The sequence below is a fragment of the Dipodomys spectabilis genome, unplaced genomic scaffold, assembly GCF_019054845.1.
Source record: "Dipodomys spectabilis isolate Male_0828 unplaced genomic scaffold, ASM1905484v1 ptg000657l, whole genome shotgun sequence".
NCBI lineage: Eukaryota > Metazoa > Chordata > Mammalia > Rodentia > Heteromyidae > Dipodomys > Dipodomys spectabilis.
Genome location: NW_024871334.1, coordinates 274,178 through 299,925, shown reverse-complemented (window position 1 = coordinate 299,925; position 25,748 = coordinate 274,178). Strand labels below are relative to the sequence as shown.

Below are 25,748 nucleotides of genomic sequence, written 5' to 3'. Positions count from 1 at the left end.
TGTTTGACCCCAGTGATCTCACCATGCATGGTGCTGTGTCTGGTCCTCTCAAGGAGGCATCATCAACCACAACAGAATCAGGACAATTGAATATGGAAAAAGCTGTGTTCTGAGTGGTTGGAGAACAGTAAGAACACAGTGGACAACTCTGTGGGGGACGCTGCGTCCTGTGGAGAGGCCAGGCACACAGAGGAGTCAGAACCAGAGTGTTCCACAGCTGCTCCTGTGACTGCCATGACCTCAGTGTGAGCCCAGCACCCCCTGCTGGTGCTGACTGAGCATGACCTCAGTGTGTGCCCAGCGCCCCCTGCAGGTGCTGAGCGCCCTGCAGGGAGGTTTGTGTCTGGATTTCCTGCACTGTGTCTGTAGCACAGTAATAGACGGCCCAGTCCTCCACTCTCAGGCTGTTCATCTGCAGGTAAAGTGTGTTCTTGCTGTTGTCTTTGGAGATGGTGAAGCGGCCCTTCACGGAGCCTGTGTACTGTATGTTACTACTACCATAAATGGATGAAATCCACTCCAGCCCCTTCCCTGGCCTGGCGGAGCCAGTTCATCCAATAACCACTGAAGGTGAATCCAGAGGCTGCACAGGAGAGTCTCAGGGACCCCCCCAGGATGCACCAAGCCTCCCCCAGACTCCACTAGCTGCACCTCACATTGCACACCTGCAAATACAGAGAATCCATGTCAGCAATGGTCACACACATCCACGGTTCCTCCCACTCAGCTCCACTCACACACCCAGTGTCCCTTCTTCTCTGCAAATTACCTTGTAAAATGGCCACAAGGAAAACCCACATCAGATCCCCCTCCATGGTGGAGGTCTGTGTCCATGGCTGATCTCAGGATGGATCCCCTGGAAGTCAGGCCTGACCTGCAGAGCTGCAGCTTTTCATGAGCAGAGGGAGGCCCCATTTGCATGTTCTCTTGGTATATAGCCAGCTCTGGGGTGGAATCTGAGCAAAGGCAGTGCAGAGAAGACAGGAGAATCAGGCAGTCAGCAGTGACAATGATTACATGGAAGAGAACACAGACCTCATTCCACAGCAGAGCGAATGCTTTAGGAGACCTCATCTTACTGCATTTTACACAGCACCGTCAGTCATCACTCACATTAGGTGTCATGATGTGTGCATGTGTCACATTGGTGGTATGAATTTGTAATTGAAGAGTCTCTTGATTGCTAGAGAGGTGCACTGCCCCATGAGCTGTGTGTCCAGCCATTTTTGCTGTATTTTTCTTTAGTGATTTTGGGGATATGGCCATGCATTTTTCCTGGTGGTATGGGATGTGTTCTCCTATCTATGCTTTCTGTGCAGCTGAATGGATTGCTGTGCATGACCGTGTTTATCTCTGGGCTGACAATGTGTCTCTGGGACTGGCTCCAGTCATTCCTGCCAGTCTCCCTACCGAGCAGGGGCAACCAACCCATCTGACCATTTTGTCACTTTTAAACTACGGAAAGGCACTTATTTTATTTGCTGCCAACTTGTTCAGCTTTACCACTTAGAGGACTTGGTTATAACATTTCATAAGCACCACAGCACAGGGAAATCTGCTTCACCAGAAGCAGTCAGGAAATGGGGCATTCTTCCAGAAGCATGTCCTTGGCTTCCACTCCACCCCTCCTCCCACCAGCAGTGGTTGTGGGTTAAGGAAGGCTGTGTGCTTCCTACTGCAGATATGCTAAGGGGATCATTTTAGGGTGGTCATTTTATGTTCTCTTTTCATTTACTTTTATTTTTGGTATTTGGGTTTGAAATCACAGCCTTGTGTTTGCTAAGCACGCTCTCTGCCATGTCTTCAGCTCCTTTGACTCTACGCTGTTTCTCACGTAGGATGAAATGACTTTGGCCAGGGCTGGCTTCATGCTGTTATCTTCCTAGGATGCCCATTATATTTGAGTTTACAGGTGTGGGCCCCATGCCTGGATTATTAGGAAATACGGTCTCATCAACTTCTTGTGCAGGCTGGCCTCAATCCATAGTTTGCTGGATGTTTTCCCCTGCATAGCCACCAAGTTCAGCTCAGTGGTGTCTTAGTCCATTCTTGGTGGTATTAACATATCCCCGATGGGGAAACCTATACAGGGTGAGGATTTGTTCTCATAATCAGGGGGCCAAGGTGTTCAAGATCAAGCACTTTTCTGTCAGCTTTGGGCTGTTTTTCTGGTTCCTAGGTGGTCTAACTGCTGTGTCCTCATGTGGCACAATATACACCTGCATCCTTCCCTTGCAGGATGGGAAGGAAAGATCAGCTCCCTTCCTCAAGCGGACAGGAGGACACTCACCATCCATGAGTCAGGCTGCTTCCCTGCAAGGGTTAAATTCCAGGTCATGAATGTTGGGGAGCCAAGACAAGCACCCCATAACTTCCCACCTCGGCCTATACTCCTTTCACATTGTACCTTCCAAATGATTTATCCATAGCACCCGCAGCAAAGCGCTAATGCCCCCAGGGCTAATTTTTCATTCAGATTCCAAGGTTTTGCTATCGTCTGAATCACAGGGTGTTGAGTCACAAGTTACATGTGTTGTAAATACAACATGAGCCTGGAATAGGGCAGATACTCCCAGAGGGATGATGGGAAAGAAAGAGCAAGTATAGTTACCAACAAAATCCAACATCAACTGAGAGACCTGAATCCTGAGCGACTGAATGATTTTCCATGACTTGAGTTCCTGCTGGGTGCACACAGTGTGGACGTGTACACATGAGGTCTCACTCATTTATATATTGTACTGGGTACAGTTGTGCATACACAGTGTGGACTTGGATACATGAAGTCTCTCTCTCTCTCTCCACACACACACACACGCACACACACACACACGCACACACACACACACACATGGTACTGGACACACCTGGAGCCCCGTGCTTGGGGTCTGTGGGTCTGCAGCTCTCCCAGGCTGGATTTTCACTGAGCTTTGTCTCCTGCAGTACTGAGCACAGGTCACCCCACAGGTCAGTTAGGCTTTGCCTCTCTGGGGTGCTGAGCCCATAGTTCTGAAGACGCTGTCCAGTGGTCTTCCTGTGCTGTCCTCATTTCTCTCGTCGTCTCTGCCTGTCCCCAGCCATCCATGAATCAGACGGTCTCCACACATCCATCTTGGATTCTGTGCCCTGCAGAGAGACCATGTGACACCCCGAGGCCCGAGCTCTGTACAGGGTCAGCACTGAGCCCCACGCTTCCAGAACACAGGAGTCACCCCTGGGAAGACTGAGGTGCCCACATGGGCAGGCAGGGTAGTGTGGAGGGGGTCTGTCCAGGGTGTCCTGGGCTGCATGGTGCCCGCACCTTTCATGCCCCACTCTGCCCTCATCCTGAGCCCTGCGTCTGTGACGGAGTGGCTGCTCAAGGCTCCTTTCAGGTCTCAGCTCAGGGAGCCCCACTTGGCTTCCTCTTTCCATCACAGTCTCTTATCAGAGCTCCTGGACCACTCCAGCATTCATGCCAAAGCTCATCTCTTTGCTCTGTCAGGTTTTCTGTTTACTTCTTTTCTCCAGTTAGTCCTGGGCCTCGAACCTAGGCCTGGACTCTTTTCCTGAGCTCCATTTGCTCAGGGCTCCCCCTCTACCACCAGAGCTAGCACCACGCCTGGCTTTGTCTGTGACTAATGGGAGATAAATGTCTTATGGAATTTCTCACATAAGGCAATTTTGAACTGTGATCCTCAAATCTTAGCCTCCTGAAAGCTAGGATGACTGGTGTGAGCCACCAGTGTTGGGCCACTTTTTCTTTAAATCAGCTTCATTGTATCAAGTAATGGGTTTCCTTATGACATTTTCACATGAGTGTGTAATGCACTTTGATTGCACGCTCTCCTGCCTGTTACCAATCTTGCTGGCTTCCGCATGCTATTGCCATTCCAATTTTATATTCATGCTTTTGATCTCCTCCAGATCTTTAGTCTACCTAAGAGACAAAAACACAGTATTACTCCTTTGGTGTCTGGCTTATTCTCATCAACAAAGTCTTCTCTATTTTTTTAATTTTCCTTCCAGAGATTTAAGTTCATTCGTCTTTATAGCTGAGTAGTTCCATTCTGTATACATCATTCCTCTTTATAGCTGAGTAATTCCATTCTGTATACATAACATAATTTCTAGGTTCATCCATTGAGCAATCCATTGACTGGACCCAGTCTGATCCCCATACCTTTCCTATATGGACAGTTGAAGACAAATACAACTGTACGTTCACTTTATCATAGACTGCCCGAGACCCCTTGGGTGTGTGCAGGAGTGAGGAGAAGGATCATGGTGGCTTGGCTTTTAGTCTGTGGAGGGTTTTCCATTCTGAGTCCCATAGTGCACTCACTCACATTCTGAGGGCACCATGGAAGGTTTCTTTTCCTGCAGGCTTGCCAGTTCTTGTTTGTTCTCTTTATGATTGACAAGGTACCTTTGGAATGCAGTGCAGTCATGATGAGTGTTTCATTTATGGCTGAGGATATTGAATATCTGTTATATGTGATTGGGTATAGTAGATTCTTATTTTAGGTCTGACCAATTCCTATACCTATTTATTAATTAAATCGTGTGTACTGGTGATTATTTGAGGGCTTCATATATCCTGTTAATGCATCCGCTGTCAGATGCATGTATGGTCAAGATTTCTTTACCTTCTTCATATTATGTGTTTACTGTAGGAATTGAATGCTATTCTATCCTCAGTGGCAAAATGTGAATTGTCGCATCCACCTCGACCAGCAAGGAAGACACGACCCGGGATTCTTCTCAAAGCAGTTTATTCAGGAACCTTGATTGTTAGCTTCTCTCTCGCCCCGCACCCGCACTCCGGTTATAAGCCTCCTGGATGGCCAATCCCGAGGTGCCACGTGGCATATACCAATAGGGTCGCAAACACGGAAGCAAGCCAGTAGCCAAGCCATAGCCATATAAGGAGTTGTTTTTCACAGAGAGCACTCGCCATCGGGAAGGCGGAAGGTGGAAGCCAGCGCCATCTTTGGTCGTGGCCATGCCATGCGGCCGCACCATCTTTGGTTGGCTCCCGCAGCTCTCCACAGCTCCCCCTTTTTGTTTTATTAAGCGACAGGTAAGAGTAGAGGTTGGATGCCGGGCGCTGGTGGCTCACGCCTGTAATCCTAGCTACTCAGGAGGCTGAGATCTGAGGATCGCAGTTCAAAGCCAGCCCGGGCAAGAGAGACCGTGAGACTCCTATCTCCAATAAACCACCAGAAAACCGGAAGTGGCGCTGTAGCTCAAGTGGTAGAGCGCTCGCCTTGAGCTGAAGAGCTGAGGGACAGCGCCCAGGCCCAGAGTTCAAGCCCCACGACTGACAAAAAAAAAAAAAAAAGAGTAGAGGTTGGGCCTCTGTCTAAAACATTAATGAGAGGACCTTGCACTGGTCTTCGCCTGAGGGGCTCGCTTCCCCCAGTGACAACCAGGCCCGTCCGATGCCTTTTTTGCAGAGGTGGGATCTTGGGCATCAACCCACTTGCAACACAACATGCTCTTCTTGGGCTCACGCCAGGAAGTGATTCCCATGTGCAGTGCGTTTGCCCAAATGCAGTGCGTTTGCCTTACACCCTGTGCTATTCCTTTAACGTGGCAAGCCACGCGTGGGGGGACTGTCCGGCCTCAATGGCAGTGAAGGCCTGGACCACCATAGCCATACTCCTGCGCTGCGAGCTCCTAATCCGGCATATGCACCACAGGCACAGCAAGATCACCAATGCCAAGATACCGATAAGGGAGCCTATTCCCGCCCACTCCTTCAAATGATCCACAGCTGTCAAAATCCAGGAGGAAACCTCTTGTAACAGGGCATCATCTATCCGGGTGGAGTTTACCGCGACAATGGCCGATCGTAGCTGTAACATCAATTGGTCGAATTTCCCAGTCCAGTTGCCTAAAAGATAACTTGACAGTTGTTTAGACAAATTTGCTGCCTGAGTATAGTTATAATACTGAATAGCAGTAATACAAAGCCCTTCATATTTTTGAACACATCCCAGCTGAGCCAACTGCCACACGCTATCAACCTGTTCCTGCACAAGGTCAATCCTTTGATTTAACAGCATCAGTCCTCCTTTTAATTGTGCAATGGCCACTTGTTGTAAATCCAGAGCTCTGGCTGTAGTAGCCGACAGGTTATTTAAAGTCTGAGCCATCTGCACAGTATGTGAAATGGCGACAGCGGCAGCCGTCGCACCCGCGGCAGCCACAGCTATAGCAGTTACAATGGCCGCAGTGATGCCAAAATCTCTCTTATGCCTAAACAAGGTTACAGCTTGAGAAGCATCTACTGGCACAGGCACCCAACGCGGAATGCGTGCAACTATAGCTAACGGATACTGAGAACTCCAGCAGGTAGCATAATAGCAGGTTTCATTAGTACAAGCACACACATCATCTGAGCATACAGAAGTGTCGTTAATTACCAAAAACACAAAAGGGGAAACCACACACATGGGGGTAGGCTGATAGCTGATTACCGTATAATTCTTACTAAAATGACAATTGGCGCCTACAGTATGGGCAGTACTAATCACATTACAAGTCATGTTTGCTATAAAAAATTGACCCCCTTGCAGCATAACTATAGGTTCGGACTGCAAGCAACTTCCATTAAGACCACATAACAGCCAATTATTAAAGGGATTAATTCCATCCCTAAATAGTACACTAGCATTGGACAAGACACTAGGGGAAAATGAAAAATGCTCAGACTCATCAGCCCAAACAACCTGTCGTGAGTGGCAACCTGTCCAGGGCCAAGCCTCCCCCATACGGTCAGGCAAGCAAAAAGGGGCCCATTTAGGTTGTTTTACAGGCCACGGGTCTCTACTTAACTTAAACTTTTATAATATCTGCCTAAAACAGTACCAACAAACCCAGTAGCATTTGCCCAAGCCTCAGTTGATCTCGGATTCCCATACCAATATCTAAAATAAGCAGCCGGGGAATGAGTCAAGGCTATGCAACTACCATTAAGGGTCGCATCACTTAAGCAAAAGCATAGCGTGCCCATCAAGCTAATTTTTCTAGCTTCACCAACCCCTGCCATTTCTTTATCCTCTGGGTAGAAGGGAAGGTTAAGAGTCTTATTTGTGGTGAAAAATTTAGGGAAAAGAGAGGCGTCATGTCTCACGGGCATGGGCCTCGGGAATGCAGACAGTATTCCCCACCTCAGTACCATCTGTCCCTGTTGGATCATCAGGAGCTGTATGATCAGCAACGCAATCTTTTGTTTTTTCCGGGTTCCGCTCATCTTGGACTCGCCGCACAAGTCATTCAGGCACCCACACTAGATCCGAACGATTCTGAGGAAAAACACAAACAGATCCTCGTGCCCATACCAGCACGGGGTCAGGCCCGTTCCAGAGCCCCGTGAGCACATCCTTCCACAAAGCTGATCCTAAGGCCGAAGGAGTGGAACTGTTATGCCTATCCGCCGCTGAGCGACCAGCGTTATCCAAATTCAAAAAATTTAGGGTGAAAAGTGTCATGGCTATTCTTTGTCTTGCTGTAGCCATCAGGGGTCCAGCTCCCCCTTTTTGTTTTTGTAACATTTCCTTGATAGTGCGATGAGCTCTTTTCACAATTTCTTGTCCTTGAGGGTTATAGGGCAGTCCATGCACCAGGGTAACACCCATCTGAGTGCAAAAGGAAACAAAGCGCTGCCCAGTATAGGCCAGACTATTATCAGTTTTTAGCTGTTTTGGCATTCCCCAGGCTGCCCATGCTTCCAAGCAGTGAGATATTACATCAGTAGCCTTTTCCCCTGACAGGGGGGTGGCAAATACAACACCCGAAAAGGTGTCAACAGAAACATGTAGATATTTTAAACGGCCAAATTCAGGTACATGAGTTACATCCATCTGCCATACTTGTAAGGGTCTTAAACCACGTGGATTAACTCCAAACGTAGGGGGCTTATGGTAAATAATACATCGAGGACACTCCTTTATCACTTGACGTGCATCCGCTCTAGAAAGGGAAAAGCGGCTTTGTAAAGTCTTGGCATTTACATGAAATTTGGCATGAAAATCTTTTGCTAAGTCAACAGAAGAAGCATGGAGCGCCCACTCAGCACGAGTGTGCGCATCAGCCAAGGCATTACCCTTTGTCAGTGGCCCTGGAAGGCCCGTATGTGCTCGAATATGCATTGGAAAAAAGGGTTCCTTGCGTTGCCATATAAGGGATTGTAGCAAGGTAAAGGGAGCTAGAACAGAACTGGTAGCCTTTATTGTACCAACCGCTTCCAATATTTTTAAAGCATTTATTACATAGGCTGAATCTGATATTAAATTAAAGGGATAGGGGAAAGCTTTAAATACTTCAATTACAATCATCAACTCAACAATCTGTGGGTTACCGGGGACAAATTGATGCTGCACGGGGTCTTGGTTACCTGCAACGTATACCCCGCATCCCGTTTTGGAGCCATCTGTAAAAATATTTATAGCCTCTCTAATAGGCTTTTGGGCAGTTACCTTTGGAAAAATCACTGGATGTTCCTTTACAAATCTTAGTAGGGGGTCTTTGGGCAAATGATTATCAATATCTCCTGGAAACTTGCATCTCAAAATGGACCAATTATCAATAGTGGCACATAAAGTCTGAACTTGGTAGGCATTGTAGGGAACAATGATGGAGTGCAGATAAACTCCAAAAAATTGTAAACTCTGTTGAACTCCTTGTAGAGCTAAGCCCGCTACCACCTCAGGGTAATACTCCAGCGCCTTTCCGGGGTAAACATGAGGGTGTAACCACATCAACGGCCCCTTTTGCCAAAGTACCCCAGTTGGTTGGGTCTCAGTAGGAAGAATGCATAAATCAAAAGGTTGGCCATCTTGTAGCCTGTTTAAACAGTCGGCACTTAAAGCCTCCTCCACCCTTTTAAGAGCAAATCGGGCGCTCTCAGTCAGGTCTCATGGGGAGTTTAAATCTATATCTCCTGTTAGCATATCAAATAAGGGTTTTAATTCATAATTTGGCAATTTTAAATACCCCCTTATCCAATTAATATCCCCCAACAATTTTTGAAAATCATTTAAAGTCTTTAAGTTATCTTTTCTCAGGGTCAATTTCTGGGGCATGATCGACCTGGGATGTATCTTAGCTCCCAGATACTCCACCACTCTGCCTGTTTGTATTTTTTCTGGCGCCGGATAAAGACCCTGTTCCCTTAAGGCAAAAACCAATTCTGCATAAGCCTTTTGTAACCCAGCCTCTTCCTTATGAGCTAACAAAATGTCATCCATATAATGGACCACCCTGAGTTTTGGATGCCTTTTTTTAACAGGAGCTATAGCCCTGCCGACAAACAGCTGACACATAGTGGGGCTGTTGGCCATACCCTGAGGCAGCACAACCCACTCATATCTTTGGTCAGGTTCCTCATGGTTACAAGAGGGCACAGTAAAGGCAAAGCGCTCACAATCAGTGGAATGCAAGGGGATAGAAAAGAAACAATCTTTTATGTCTATTACCATAATAGGCCAATGGGCAGGAAGTGCAGAAAGCAAAGGTAACCCTCTTTGTACAGGGCCCATAATTTGCATCTGTGCGTTTATGGCACGCAAATCATGAAGTAATCGCCATTTACCCGACTTTTTCTTTATCACAAATATTGGAGTATTCCATGGTGAAACTGAGGGTCTCACATGGCCCAGGGCTACTTGTTCTTCTACCAGTTTATGAGCGGCTAAAAGCTTTTCGGAGGATAGAGGCCACTGAGCTACCCATACCGGTTCCTCCGTTTTCCAGGTAATGGGAATTTGATCCTCAGCGGCCCCTATGAAAAACCCAGCCCATGTCTATCAAGTTTTTGGTGGACATCAATAGGTTCTTTACGGCCTTGCAAGTTTTTTCCCAGTCCTTGCCCTGGGCAGTAGCCCATTCGTAACATCATTTCCTTCGAGGTGGGAGAATATTCATTACTAAGGCAAAACCCCATCTCTTTTAGTAAATCTCGACCCCACAGGGAGACAGGCAATTCTAAAACATAAGGCTGGATGTTTCCAGAGTGTCCTTCTCCATCCTTCCAGTTGAGGGGTCTTGCACTTAAGTCAGGAGCTTTGGCATAGCCTAGCCCTCTCAGAGTTTGTTCTGAGGCCTGTAATGGCCACCCTCTCGGCCAATCCTTTTTTGCAATAATGGTACGATCGGCCTCTGTGTCTAACAGTCCTATAATCCTTTTTCCTTCAATTTCCAGCTCAAGCATGGGTCTCTGGTCGAAATCCAGGGCTAGGTACACTGACTCAATTCCGGAGAAGCCACAACCCTTTTCACCTCTCTCAGACTGTACGGCAGGAAATTTTTCATGTAAGCTAGGCAGGAGTAACAATTGGGCAATTCTGTCTCCAGGGGAAATTGCTACAATGCCTTTTGGAGCTTCTACCATAATTTTAACTATACCTGTATAATCTGGGTCAATAACTCCTGGGTGAATTTTAAGCCCTCTAAGGGCAACAGAAGACCGGCCAATTAGTAACCCCACTGTGCCCCATTCTAAAGGACCTTGAAAATCTGACTACTAACTGAACGCCCATTTGTGGGGTCAGTATGAGTCTGGTGGTGGCACGGAGGTCCAGTCCCGCCGAGCCTGTAGTGGCTCTCTGCGGTTCTTGGGATGCCTCAGGGTAGGCCATCCTTCTTGGGGAATTTCCTCGTTTGAGCTCTCCATTGCCCCATACACTTGCGGGCCCTGGGGACGGGGGCCCCTTTGCCCTTTTTTTGGCTGCGTGATGGGGCCCAAGGGCTGGCCGATAGCATCTCTGACTGATCTACATTCATTGGCCCAATGCTTTCCTTTTTTACATCTGGGGCACAGCCCTGGCTGTTTACCCGTTGTAATCCTCCAACTCTTTCGGCTCCTTTTCTCTCTGGGCAATCTCTCTTGAAATGACCAGCCTTGCCACACTTGAAGCATGCTCCAGATGTCACTCCAGAGCTTCACCCCCCACCCCCTGCCTATTTGAATACTGTAGTACTGCGGCGGCAAGGCCTGCATTAGTTAGAGGTCCTCCCAGCTCTCTGCACACTTTCATCCAGGCCTCCAACCCTCTATATTTATACGAGGTAATGGCGGCTTTACATTCTTTGGTGCATTGTTCATAGACTAATTGTTTTATAAGAGGCATGGCCATGTCAGGGTCCCCAAAAATTCTGCCTGCTGCTTCCACCATTCTGGCCACAAAATCCGAAAAAGGCTCAGTAGCCCCCTGCAGGATCTTGGTGAGATTGCCACTAACTTCCCCCTTATTTGGTAGTGATTTCCACGCCCTAATGCAAACATCATTTATCTGTTGATACACTTCAGGGGGATATCCTGTCTGAGCATTAGCAAAGCGGCCTTGTCCTAAGAGCATATCTCTGTCCCAAGCCTGGTGTCCGTTTGCTTGATTGATGGCTGCCTGTTCATTACAAAATTCCAGCATAAATGCCCTCCAATCCAAGTATTGGCCTGGACTCAAACATGCCCGTGCTAGGCTTGCCCAATCAGAGGGGGTCATGTAGTATCTCTTTATAGCTTCCACTTGAGCTACAGTAAAAGAGGCTGTAATCCCATACGTCCGAACAGACTCAGCCAGGGACTTAATTGCTTTAAATTCTAGAGGCTCATGAAATCTCTGTTGATTACCGTCTTGAAAAACTGGGAAGGCGAGTTCTGCTCGGGCAGTCCGCCAAGTATCCGGGCAAAACGTATGCCCATTGGCTCCATGTTAATATGGAGGAGGACCTAAAGGGACTTGACCGGAAGTTCTTTCCACGTCATCTAAAGGGGCCTGACCAAAAGTTCTTTCTACGTCCTCATTAAGCACAGGTTGGCTTAGCTTATGTTCTCCCTTTTTTATACGGCTCCTTTTCATCTGTTGAATAAGTGCTCTCACTTCTTCTCCTCTAACTCGCTGGAACTCCCTCGTTCCGATTTTAGCTCGGACAGATCTGGGTATAGTTGCCCCCTTTTGCCCTGTTCACTGTCTCCCTTTTCACTGATCGCCTTCTCTGGCCTCTCCTCCTGTAACTGCTCCAGTGCTGACTGTCCATTTTCTATAACCTCACAGCAGCGCTGGTCCTCCAGGCAGCCCCTTATCAGTTTCCAAATGGTGCGGGCTCCTGCCTTTAATGTGCCCTGTTCATAGGCAAAGTCCAAATCCCTCCCTAATTTTTCCCACGAGGCTACTGTAAGGCCCCCAGACACTATGAACCAAGGAGCTACAATGTTGCATTCATCAAGGAAACTCTGTAAAATACCCTTCTTTAACTTTAGTCCTTTTGAGTGTATGAGCTCATCCAGGGCCAGAAAAATTGGATGTGACGTCGCGGCGCCCATCTCAGTTATGAAAATTTTATCTTCTTTTACTCTCTTTTTTTTTTTTTTATACTTTCACTTTAGGCCTGCATTTCTTCCCAGGTTTCCGCTCTCTCTTTATCTACAGAGAAGAGCCCCGTATTATGCCCGCTTTAATCGCGGATTCCCACTTACCTGGGAACTTACCAGTGTACTACCCTGACTGCCAGGAGTTCTGGATCCCTTGTGGAGTTAGTGTCCCCGTACGGGCCACCACTTGTCGCATCCACCTCGACCAGCAAGGAAGACAGGACCCGGGATTCTTCTCAAAGCAGTTTATTCAGGAACCTTGATTGTTAGCTTCTCTCTCGCCCCGCACCCGCACTCCGGTTATAAGCCTCCTGGATGGCCAATCCCGAGGTGCCACGTGGCATATACCAATAGGGTCACAAACACGGAAGCAAGCCAGTAGCCAAGCCATAGCCATATAAGGAGTTGTTTTTCACAGAGAGCACTCGCCATCGGGAAGGCAGAAGGTGGAAGCCAGAGCCATCTTTGGTCGTGGCCATGCCATGTGGCTGCGCCATCTTTGGTCGGCTCCCGCAGCTCTCCACAGTGAATTAAGTTTTTAATTTTATTTTTATTTTTTTGTCGGTCATAGGGCTTGAACTCTGGGCCTGGGTGCTATCTCTCAGCTCTTCAGCTCTGGGTGAGTGCTCTACCGCTTTAGCCACAGTGCCACTTCAGGTTTTCTAGTGGTTTAATGGAGATAAGATTTTCATGGACTTTCCTGCCTGGGCTGGCTTTAAACCGAGATCCTCAGATCTCAGCCTCCTGAGTAGCTAGGATTACAGGCGTGAGCCACTGGCTCCCGGCGTTAATTTTTTGTTCCACTTCCAGCAGCTTTTACTCTAGGTCTTTGGTACTTCCAGGTGATTCTTAGCATCACTTTCATTTTCCATTTCTGGGAAGAAGGCCATAGGGCTTTTGATGGAGGTTGATCAAGTCTTTAGACCTCTTTTGGTAATTTGGCCATTTTCACATTGTCTGTTCTCTCATCCTTGTAATTTAAAGTCATTCCACTCCCTTGATTGATAAGACTGTCCCCTTCTATTCTTTTTGTCAGCGTTTTAGAGTTGTCATTGTAAAGGGCTTTCTGTCCCCAGGTATATTTATACTGGGCATTTTATTTATTTTCTGATGGTCTTGTAAATGGCTGTTTTCCTGATTTGTTTCTCACTAGGGTACCGGTAAAAGAGAAGGAGCTGATTCTTCATGCTGATTTTCTGTGTTGCTGAAAATTACTTCTCATATCCAAAGGCTTTGGGTGGAATCTTTTGGTCATCTGATAGTGCAATATATCCAGCAAGGAAGGTATATTAACAGCATCATTACTTTGTAATCCCTTGCTTGGCACATAGGAAAATGAGAGAATACTGTTGCTGTGAATAGCACCTTGAAAGGAATGAGTAAAAAGGAATTGAGGCAGTCAGGGAATTGTTCTTTGTCTTTACACTCTGAAGTCATATGCAGGATTCATGTAGTAGATCTACTTTTAATGTATTGAGGAAGCACTGTACTGTCTCCATAGTGAGCTGTCTGATCTGTGTGATCTCTACTGTACATGAGGGAGCACTGTACTGTCTCCATAGTGAGCTGTCTGATCTGCCCTGTTCTTGCACTACAAGCGATGGAGTCAGAGGTGTCAGCTCCTAAGAGAGGATTTCACTATAGACTCTTCAGTGTCTTTATGGTGAGAGCTGTTAGGGGAGCAATGTTTACTCCACAAATTAGTGCCTGCTGCAATCAATTTCTCTCCCATTCCACCACCTGTCAACATCTTGGAAAAATATTCTGCAGATGAGCAAAGCTCTTTCCTACCTTTCCCAGCTCTAAATCACAACCTCCACCACAGGCTGTGTGCAGCTAGTGCTGCTGTCTGGTGAGCAGGAGCAGCTTCTCTCTCAGAGTTTCTGATGCCTTCTGGATGTGGTTTCTTCACCGTGTCTTGCACAGTAGTACACAGCTGTGTCCTCGGCCTTCAGGCTGCTGATCTGCAGATGTGCTGTGCTGACAGAGGTCTCAGGGAGAAGATGAATCATCCTTTGAAGCCCTCAGCGTAGGTTGGATTTCCAGTGTTAGTGTTGATCCACCCCATCCACTGCAGGCCATCTCTTGGCTCCTGCCGCATCCAGTTAATAGCATAGCTTGTGAAGGTGTATCCAGAAGCATTGCAGGAGATCTTCATGGCCTCTCCAAGCTTCTTCAGCTCAGGCCCAGATTGCACCAGCTGCATCTGGGTGTAGGTTCCTATAAAGGAGACACTGGAGTTAGGGCCGGGAGCTACTCCATGTCCTCGGCAGCCCTGGCCTGGGGTCCTCACCTGGGGCCACCATCAGCAGGAGAAGGAGCCTCCACATCGACTCCATGCTTGGGATGTGGACCGAGTGGCTCTGGAGACTGGAGGGCGAGGCCCGTGTGTATGTGTCAGAGGAGCCTGGCCTTTCTACTCTTGGGGCCTGGGAGATTTGCATATGGCCCTGCCCTTATCACCTGCTGGGCTAATCTACCCATGGACATCCTGACTCCTTAGACCCAGGCACAGATCCCACCCCAGCAGAAGTGCAAATGGCCTCTGTGTTGGGTGGAAGATCGCGATGTTCTCATGAGTTCCCTCTGTTCTGCCTGATGTCAGATCTATGAACTGGGATGGTGGGACCCAGTCAGCCCACAACCACCACCACCCAGGACCGACAGCCCCCCTGGCCCACGGATAGCTTTCCACAAGTCATGAGTGGAGGAGGTGAGAGCAGGAGGGAGACCCGATGATGTCATCTCCTTCTTGAGAAGATCCACCATTTCCCGATGGCCAGGAGTGTCCACTGTAGGTTCCCATGAATCTGTGCTGTCTATGTGAGGACAGCGTCCTGAGAAGCACGCTGAGCTTACTTCAGTTTAACCATGCAGGATTGAGCGTCCCTGGTCCTTGTGTTTGTTGGAGCTCCGTCCAGGTTGCTCATGGAGGGCTCAACTTGGGGAAGGAGGCTGGGCCTCATCTGTTCAGGGGCTCCATTGCAGGACTGCCTTGTGTTCAGTTCCAGACTCCACCACAGAAAAATTGAGGAAATCAGCTTGTGTCCAGGACACGGGTCAGCACCGTATCCAGGACCCCATGAGTGACGCTGAGAGTGTCCTGTGCAGTGGGCCGTCTAATGTCTGAAGAGAGCTGGGCACAGCAGAAAGGCCAACAGCCTCCACTCAGAGTAGAGTCTTTGCCGTACAGCCCCAGAGACCCTCAGAGGGGTATGGAGACCGCCCCTTCCAGCCCTGTGATGGAAGTGTGTGTGTGTGTGTGTGTACACTGTGAATATATATAATCTGTCTGTCTGTCTGTCTACCCTTCCCCTTCTATCCCAGTGGTTAAAGTGTCATTTGAGTTAGAATTATCTAGATCCCACGGAATACAGAGTTCATGTTTATATCTAGACGCAATTGTCTATGAATATACAATGAGATTAATGCGTGCACATGGATGTGCATGTCTACACATGTGCGCACGTGTGCACACACACTAGGGACATGCATTTGTGAATAAGGTGTGAAGATACATACACATGCTGACGTGGACAGGGCTGAGCGCCTCTGCATCCACAGAGCATGCGCAGACCCGTCCCGCTTGTGCTGAGCAGAAGGACACAAGGACAGAGGTGTGCGTGGTACGGGGCGGGGCCCGCGCGTTCCCCGCATGCGCACATTGCCGATCCCGTCCTCCCGTAGGAGGCGCCATGGAGACCGCACCTGCGCCTTGCACGCGGAGCTGCCCTTGCTGAGCAGGACAGGGCGGCAGCAGACCTAGGAGAGAGAAGTGTCCTGAGGGGCGCATGCGCCTGGTCAGCGGAGCTCGCGGGACGCGGTGCAGGGTGGGCGGAGGAAGCCTGGAGCCTCGCGGGGAGCATGCCGCGTGCGCAGGCGCACACCCGCCCACACCACGTGACGGGGTCCTGAGCGGCCTGGCCCGGCCTGAGCCGCAGCGCCGCGCGACGCCTGGAGACGCGGCCTAGGGAGGCGGACAGACGCCCGCCGCGGGCTCGGAGCCGCGCCCGCACGGCCTTTGTCCGCACCCCGCGACCCGAGGTGCGGCTCCGCACGGACAGACGGATGGACAGCGCGCTCGCCGCCATCGCCCGTCCGCCGTCCTCCCGTCCTTCCCCTGCACGGCCGCGTCCTGTGACCGAGCAGGAGGACGCGGCGGCCGTGCTCGCCGCCCGGGGCCGCCACCGCCTCCAGACGAGGAGCCACAGGGACCGCTGGAAGACGCGCCCCGGCGAGGGGAGCCCACGGCGCACGCGCAGCCCAGTGCGGCTGCGCACTCGTGAAGGAGGGAGCGCGGGTGATGACGTCAGCCGGGCCCTGCTGCGCGCGCACCGGGCCCACCCGGGTCTGTGAGCGCGGCCTGGGCGGGAGGACGGAGGCCGGTCCTGTCAGCGCGGGCTCCGGAGTCTGCGGTCACCGCTCCCACAGCCGGGCCCAGTCTGTGCTCAGCAGGAAGCCCGGAGTCTCTGTGCTGACCCTGCGGGAGAGCACGCCCCCGGAGCCCTGAGCGCTCCAGACCCGCCTGGCCTGTGCGGAGCCAGCTCTGCCTGAGCCGGAGCCTGGGCCTCGCTGCGCTGTCAGGCCCTGCCTGCGTTCAGATGGAAGCAGCCCAGCCTCTGCGTCCGAGCAGCAGCGCAGGGGAGACACCAGCTGGGGTCCTGGAGCCCTGGGAGGGTGGAGGCCAGACCCCAGGGCCACCTCCTCACCACACCTGCAGCTGACGCGGCTCAGCGCCTGCTGGCCCAGGCCGCTGCACCTGTGTGTCTGGGCCCCACTGGCTCCTCTCACTGTGCCCTGCACAGAGACACAGGGCCGTGTCCTCGGTTCTCAGGCTGCGCATTTGCAGGTCCAGCGTGCTTTGACTGTTGTCTCTGGGGAGGGTGAACCGGCCTTCACAGAGTCTGCGTACCATGTGCTACCACCCCCTGGATCAATTCGTGCAACCCACTCCAGCCCCTTCCCTGGAGCCTGGCGGACCCAGTCCATGTAGTAACCACTGAAGGTGAATCCGGAGGCTGCACAGGAGAGTCTCAGGGACCCCCCAGGCTGCACCAAGCCTCCCCCAGACTCCACCAGCTGCACCTCACACTGCACACCTGCAAACACAGAGAATCCTGGTCAGCAATGGTTACACATATCCACGGTTCCTCCCACTCATGTGCATTTGCACACTCAGTGTCCCTTGCTCCCCATAAATCACCTTTCAACAGAGCAACAAGGAGAACCCAGCGCAGCCCCAGCTCCATGGTGGTGGTCTGTGCTCAGTCACTGGTGGGATCAGCTCACAGAGCTCAGGCCAGGGATGGGCTGGTTTTCATGGGCAGAGGGACGTCCCATTCGCATGTCCTCTGCTATAAAGCAGCTCTGGGGGAAGGTCTAGAGATTGTGCTCCTAGAGCAGAGGTGACTGTGCTGGAGGAGTTTGGTGACAATGGTTACCTTGGAGACATCATGACGCACTGACCACGTGCTGTGGTTCACATTGTACCTGCAGATCCTTGGGAGCCTGAGGCAGAGTGTGAGAACACTGAGAGCTGTCGGGGTTGCAGAGGGACACACATGTCCTCACACTCTGCCATTGTGCCTGGTGATCGTTCTGTCAGCATTTCTGATCACACACAAAACACAAAGTGCAACACGCGTGTGACCTCCTTGTGCACAAGCAAGAGTGTAAAACAGTGGTGAATTGTTTCCACACTGTCCGCAGTGTCTCCCGTGGTATGAGCTCCATGCCTGGTCTGGGCCTGCACAGCCAAGGAGGGCCCACAGTTCCTGGTGTGTTCCAGGAGAATGGTGCTCATCTGTGAGCTCTGCAAAGCCTCCTTCCTGAGCCAAGATCAGGTATGGCTTTGTCACACTTTACTTCATTCTGACCATCAAACAAGACAGCCTGGATTCAGGCAGATCCTTGGTAGTGGGCTCTGGTGTATCATTTCTCACTGTCAATCTTTGTTGTTTGTTTTTGTCAGTCATATGCACTCTGCACTTCTGACAATATCCCATGTATTGTATATTGTCATAACATCAATGAGTCACGACATGTAACATACACTGCTCATAGGTAAACGCTGATTTGGTAACTGGTGATAAATTATTTTCATGTTCTTCACATTGTGTTATCAATCGTTTGATTTCTTATTTGCTTGCAAATTTGTACCCAACTTTCGTTCTCCGTGTAATACTGTCTTTCCTCCATCCTTCCTCATTCTCTAGTAACCAACACTTCCTTTTCTGTTCTATGCAGTCTATTTCTTCAGACATAATGTGATACTGGTGTTTCTATGGTTGGTTTATTTCCTTTAAGCTCACTTCCTTTAGGTCTATCACAAATGGCAGTGTTTCTTCCTTTCTGTGTGAGTACTGTTCCATTGTCCACACCTATCCCATTTCCTTTATCTGTTCTCTTGTTGAACCTTTACTTTAATCTCAGGCCCTTCCTCAAATTAAATGTGTAAAAAATACCCACAATACAACTTAAAACTTTGGAGTTTGCCTTCTCAGCAGAACTCCTCCCCACACTTTACCAGAAGACAATCTTTTATATTCTTCTGTGTTTGTGATAACAGTCATGCTGACTTAGGTCAGGTGATATTCCACTGTGGAACTGATTTGCATTTCATTGATATAAACATATTATCTTGTACTTGAATATTTGTCTTTTTGTTGTCAGTCGTGGGGCTTAGACTCTGGGCTTGGGTGCTGTCCCTGCGCTCTTCAGCTCAAGGCAAGAGTTCTACTGCTTGAGCTAGTGTTGCACTTTTGGTTTTCTAATGGTTTATTGGAGATCAGAGTCTCACAGACTTTCCTGCCTGAGCTTGCTTTGAACCACGATCCTCAGATTTCAGCCTCCTGAGTAGCTAGGATTAAAGAGGACAGCCACCAGCACCCAGATTCTTTATCTTTTTAAAGAACTGTCAATGCAGGTCTTCTGATCATTATTTCATTGGGTTCTAGAGTTGTCTTTTGTTTTTTCCTTGAGACCTTTGTTTCCATGATACAATGTGGATAGTAAATCATTTAACAGACATTATCACTACTATAGTTATGATGAAGCTTTACTCTTTTGATATTATTTCATTTTGTTGAAGAGGTGGCTCCCAGCAATCTCTTTGTGCCTTTACATCTTTATTTTACGCTGTTGCTGTCATATGGAGTAGGAGTGCAGTCACAGGAATGAGCGTGTAGTCTACATTTTAACGTCAGACTCTGGCAGCACCAAGTTCACTTCTCTCCCTTCCCTGTGTGTCACTGGTGGACATGGATTAAGGGAGAGCTGGTTCTCCCCTCTCATGCATTCAGTGAGCGGTTCTGACCTGCTGTGTGTGCAGAGGAGGAACTCACCTTCCTCTGCCCCAGGCTGAGGTGAAAACCCAAGAACCTGTCCCTTCTAGGCTCTCCCAAGTCATTTCACAGTTTTCTGAGAGGCTTCTCTGGTCTTTCCATAATGTTACCAACCCTTTCCTCCTCTCTGTATTTATGTGTGCGGGATTATCAGACATGACATCCACACTGAATGTTGGTCTGATCTCGGTCTTTGTCTTGCACCATATGGATTGGGGACTTGGCAAGAATGTTGCCACCACAGACTCTGTCCTGAGCTTCGAAGGGTCCTCTGCTCCCACAGACTCATCAGTAATGGAAATGACAGTATTTCCCTCTTCCCTGTGTGTGTGTGTGCAGATTATCAGACATGACATCCATATCCAGTGTTGGTCCTGTCTCTGCCTTGTGTGGCTTTATAGACAATCTGTGTTGCAGGAGAAGTTCTGTGGCTGTGGTACCATGGAACTCTGTCCCGATATCGGTTGCTGACTGTTAAGTCCCTGGTGATAAGCTCACTCCCGTGCTAAGTTGTTCTGGGCCATTTCTGCCCTGAAGCAGGACCCTGGGCCTCGCTGCTCTGTCACACACCTGCCTGTTAAATTGTCTTGCATTAATTTAATGTTGAAGAGAAGGGTATGCTGTTTACTGAATTTTATCATTACACATTACATTAGCATATCAAATTACTACGATCTCTCTCCTAAATGTGTTATGTCAATTTAAAAGTATACAAATGTATCTTAGTGGTAGAACACTCAACATAAATGATGTTTAGGTTCAAATTGTTGGAGGAAATATAATTGTGCATGAATGGGGAGAAAGTTTAAATGGGTGACACTGATGGACCCATGTTGATCAAACTGATTTTTTTCTTTTTATGTCTTTGTTTTTGGTGGGGGTTGAACTCACAATGGGGGCACTATCTGTGAGCTCCTTTGCTCAAGGCTAATGCTCTACCACATTGCGAGACAGCACCATGCGTCTTTTTTTTCTTTTTGCTTATGTGGTGCTGAGGAATTGAACCCAGGGCCTCAGGCATGCAAGGCCAGCGCTCTACCACTGATCCACCTTCCCAGCCCGTCCATGCGGTTTTTGAGTGGGTAATTGGAGATAAGCGTCTCGTGAGGTGCAGCATTATTTACCATAGCTAAGATATGGAACCAACCCAGATGCCCCTCAGTAGATGAATGGATCAGGAAAATTTGGTACATATACACAATGGAATTCTATGCCTCCATCAGAAAGAATGACATTGCCTCATTTGTTAGGAAATGGAAAGACTTGGAAAAAGTTATATTAAGTGAAGTAAGCCAAGCCCAAAGAAACATAGGTCCCATGGTTTCCCTTATCTGCAATATCTAGTATATGTATGAGTCAAGCCAAAAAGGTCAGATAAGGTCATGTTAGGGAAATGAACCCTTAGCTATGTATTTAAATGTTTTTTTTCTTTCATGCATTTGTTTCTAATGCATTTATAAGATTATTTCTTTGTTGCTTTGGATGTCCCTCCCCCACAGTATAACTCCTGCTTTCACTGTATTTGATGTCAGTATAATTTGTGGAGGGGAAAGGGAAAAACAAGTCATTTAAATAAGGATACAGGTGGACCCGTTGCAACAATGAGAAGTACAAGTTTTCATGTCGAAAACGACCTTTACAACTTTGGTGGGTGGGGAGGAGCGGGGGAGGGGCTGGGAAGGGATGTGAAGGGTCAACAAAGGAGGAGGCTACAATGATTGATAAGAAATGTACTCATTATCTTGCCCATGTAATTATAACCCCTCTGTACAGTATGTTCACAATTAAAAAATTTAAAAAAAAAGAGTCTCGTGAGGACTTCTCTGCCCAGGCTGTTTGGATCCTTGATCCTCAGATCTCAGCCTTCTGAGTAGCTAGGATTACAGGCGTGAGCCTGGGATTTAAAAGCAGTCCTGTGAGACTGTCCTAAGAGAGAATGCTCAGCTTCCATGGGGAGAATCCAGGAGAATCATGGAAAGCACCCGCCCTGCTTTCTACTCTCTTCTGAATCACCATCCAGATGTCTGCCTCTGCAGAAAAAACTTACTACCTCAAAAATACACAATGGTGAAGAGTGCTGCAGGCCTGATTCTGCAGCAGATCATCGGATTAGCAACTGCAAAGCATGGAGTTCAAATCACTGCACCACAAACAGCAAACTAGGAGGTTAGCACCATCCTCCATTCTTCTAATTCCCTGCATCAGTGAGAAGGCTCAGGGTCCCAAATGACAGATGGTGCTCAGAAGATAGGAAGACAGAAAGAGCCCAGGAATCATGAAAGAGTAAACAGCACCATTCAAACCACGGAGAAACAGAATCAAGAAGAAAAAGGTCTACAGTTTGAAGCCCACCTCCCAGTGGAAAGAGAGGCTGAGGTCAGCAGTGCCGGTGAGCGAGGCAGCTGTGGTGGCTGCAGACGGCAGGATGAAGGCTCCTCGGCCTCTGTGGATGTTCCCCATGACAGGTGATGGCTGCATTCAACTCACTTCCTCATTTAAGCCTGGAGTCTTGGGACAGCACATTGTCTCTTTGTTTCACTTACATTTATTGGTCTCGTAGGTAAACACATTTCAGTCCCTAGCTGAGCATACTCTTGTTCGAGGGATTTTTAGTGCAATTGAGTCTGCATTGTCAGCCATGTTGGAACACCCCCGAGAGACATTCGGGCCTCGGTTAGACCCCTGGAAACCCCTGGGTGGGAGGGCTTTCCTCTCTGCCCTTGCCTCTGCCCCCTGCTGGGGACTGAGAGCTCAGGTGGTCCTCCATCCCCCTCCATCCTGAGGGTGTAGACAGTGTGGAAATGACCATCAGCAGCTGCTGTGCACTGTGAAGCAGGAGTATCCACAGAGTGGATATCATGGGGGCTGAGGGGAAGAGGAAGAGAGGCCGCTGACCTGAGACAGGTGTGGGCATCAGGGAAGAAGGACACAGGAAGTGGCAGTGCTCCACAAGAAGCTGATGGCTGATCCCATCTCATCCACACACAGAGGAAGTCCTTCCCTCCCACAGTGCCCCAGTGAGCACGTGAGGAAAAGGAAACAAAAGGAAGGCAGGCATGTCCAGAAGGACTGTGGTGTGCTGAGGAGGTTTCCAGAGGGACCCCGGGAATGGGAGGAGGGAGCGCCACAGAACCTGACACCCAGCTCCCACCCAGCTTCTGGGGTGAGATCCAGGGCTGCTGGCCCTGAGCACCTCTGCAGCTCAGGCTCAGGGTTTGGTGGACAGTCTGTCTCAGGGCTCACACTGACGTCTCTTCCGGTGTCTCTTGCACAGTACTCCATAGTTGGGTCCCCGTGGTCACTGCGCTCAGCTCATGGGCATCTGGTTCTTGGCTGTGTCCTCAGAAACTGTGACTCGACTCCTGAGAGACAGCTGCAGTTGAGGATGTCTCCTGTCCTTCCCAGCAGCTTCCCTGGGGCTGTGGGACTCGGCACCATCAGTAATGACAGCCAGTGCCACCTACATGGTGCAGGCAGGGGACAGAGACCGCGTGCGGGCTTTGCCAGGCCAGGCTGTGACTCCTGCAGCTGCTGGGACAGGACATCTGAGGACAGAGCACCTCAGTGCCGGGCATGGGGAGACACGGTGTGTTCTGAGTTCGGATGCAGCGTCCTCACAACATCCTGACCACATCCCGATGTCCTAAACCCAGGAACGGCCATCAAGGAAACAAAGGCCTGCTTGGCATTCCAGGCATCAGGAAGATGTCTGTGACTCACAGGAAGTATTTCCAGGGTCTGGCAGAGGCTGAGTGTAAACAAGAGAGTATGAGCCCAGTGTCGCTGGCTCATGCCTGCAAACCCAGGTACTCAGGAGGCTGAGATCTGAGGATGGTGGTTCAAAGCCAGCCCGGGCAGGAAATTCCCTGAAACTCTCAGAGACTTTATTGGAGAATAAACCACAAGAAAACCAGAAGTGGTCATGTGAGTTAAGCGGTAGAGCGCTTGCCTTGAGCTGATGAGTTGAGGGACAGCACCCAGGCCCAGAGTTCCAGCCCAAGGTCCTACCAAAAAAAAAAAAAAGTTAGCAGTGAGTGTCTGCTCTTCCTCTAGGAAGATGAAGGACAACATGGGGAAGGCCAGATGGACTCTGCTCAGGATCTCTGCAATGGAGAGAAACCAGTGGAATTGGAGAGCAATGTCCTCACCTAGCAAGGAACCCTTAAGAACCTAGACAGCTCTGTGGTGGATGCTGCGTCCTGTGGAGAGGCCAGGCACACAGAGGAGTCAGGGCCTGAGCTCCACAGCTGCTCCTGTGACTGCCATGACCTCAGTGTGTGCCCAGCGCCCCCTGCTGCTGCTGACTGAGCATGACCTCAGTGTGTGCTTAGCGCCCCCTGCTGGTGCTGAGCGCCCTGCAGGGAGGTTTGTGTCTGGCCCACACTGGATTTCCTGCACTGTGTCTGTAGCACAGTAATAGACGGCCGTGTCCTCCACTCTCAGGCTGTTCATCTGCAGGTAAAGTGTGTTCTTGCTGTTGTCTCTGGAGATGGTGAAGCGGCCCTTCACAGAGTCTGCATACTGTACGTCACTACTACTACCACTGATGTATGAGAGCCACTCAGGCCTCTTCCCTGGAGCCTGGCGGATCCAGCTCATGTAGTAACTACTGAAGTCGAATCCGGAGGCAGCACTGGAGAGTCTCAGGGACCCCCCAGGCTGCACCAAGCCTCCCCCAGACTCCACCAGCTGCACCTCACACTGCACACCTGCAAACATAGAGAATCCTGGTCAGCAATGGTCACACACATCCACTGTTCCTCCCACTCATGTCCATTTGCACACTAAGTTTCCCTTGCTCCCCATGAATCACCTTTCAACAGAGCAACAAGGAGAACCCAGTGCAGCCCCAGCTCCATGGTGCTGGTCTGTGCTCAGTCACTGGTGGAATTAGCTCACAGGGCTGGGCTGGTTTCCATGGGTAGAGGGACATTCTATTTGCATGTCCTCTGCTATAAAGCAGCTCTGCGGGGAAGTCTAGAGATTGGGCTCCCAGAGCAGAGGTGACTGTGCTGGAGGAGTTTGGTGACAATGGTCACCTTGGAGACATCATGATGCACTGACCATGCGCTGTGGTTCACACTGTACCTCCAGCTCCTTGGGAACCTGAGGCAGAGTGTGAGAACATTGAGAGCTGTCTGGGGTGCAGAGGGACACACATGTCCTCTCACTCTGCCATTGTGCCTGGTGATCGTTCTGTCAGCATTTCTGATCACACACGAAACACAAAGTGCAACACGCGTGTGACCTCCTTGTGCACACGCAAGAGTGTAAAACACGCGTGTGACCTCCTTGTGCACACGCAAGAGTGTAAAACAATGGTGAATTGTTTCCAAACTGGCAGCGTCTCACGTGGTATGAGCTCCATGCCTGGTCTGGGCCTGCACAGCCAAGGAGGGCCCACAATTCCTGGTGTGTTCCAGGAGAATGGTGCTCATCTATGAGCTCTGCAGAGCCTCCTTCCTGAGCCGAGATCAGGTGTGGCATTGCTGCACTTTACTTCATTCTGACCACAAATCAGGACGGCCAGGGTTCAGGGTTCAGATGCTTGACAGTTGGCTCTGCTGTATGAGTTTCACAGTCTGGCTTTCTTGTTTGTTTTTGTGGTTCATATGCACTCTGCATTTCTGACAGTATCCCATGTATTGTATATTGTGATAACCTCAATGAGTCACTACACGTAACATACAGTGCTCATAGGTAAACACTGATTTGGTAACTATCGATAAAGTATTTGTGTGTTCTTCAAATTGTTTTGAAAACCATGGGATTCCTTATTTGCTTGCAATTTTTTTTTTAATTGTTGACATACCGTACAGGGTGGTTACAATTACATGGTCAAGACCATGAGTACATTTCTTATCAAGCATTATTGGCACCTCCTTTGTTTCCACTTCCCATCCCTTCCATTCTCCTCCTCCCACTTTCCCTCCTTTCTCTTCCCCCCCCTTGCCCAGGCAAAAGTTGAAAAGTTTGTTTTTCAACATAACGACTTGTACATCTCATTGTTGCAACGTGCCCACCTGTATCCCTATTTAAACGATTTT

General features: G+C 49.4%; 1 gene segment (V, D, J or C); it reads right to left on the bottom strand.

Moving 5' to 3' along the window:
• Window positions 1-286: 286 nt before the first annotated feature.
• LOC122101386 overlaps window positions 287-25,748 on the bottom strand; it is a 28,947-nt gene continuing 3,485 nt past the window's right edge. Inside the window, 6 exon segments of the V gene segment in view lie at window positions 287-536; window positions 657-665; window positions 875-956; window positions 10,960-10,966; window positions 11,229-11,234; window positions 24,100-24,204. Of these exon segments, the coding sequence occupies window positions 287-536; window positions 657-665; window positions 875-956; window positions 10,960-10,966; window positions 11,229-11,234; window positions 24,100-24,204 (459 nt within the window).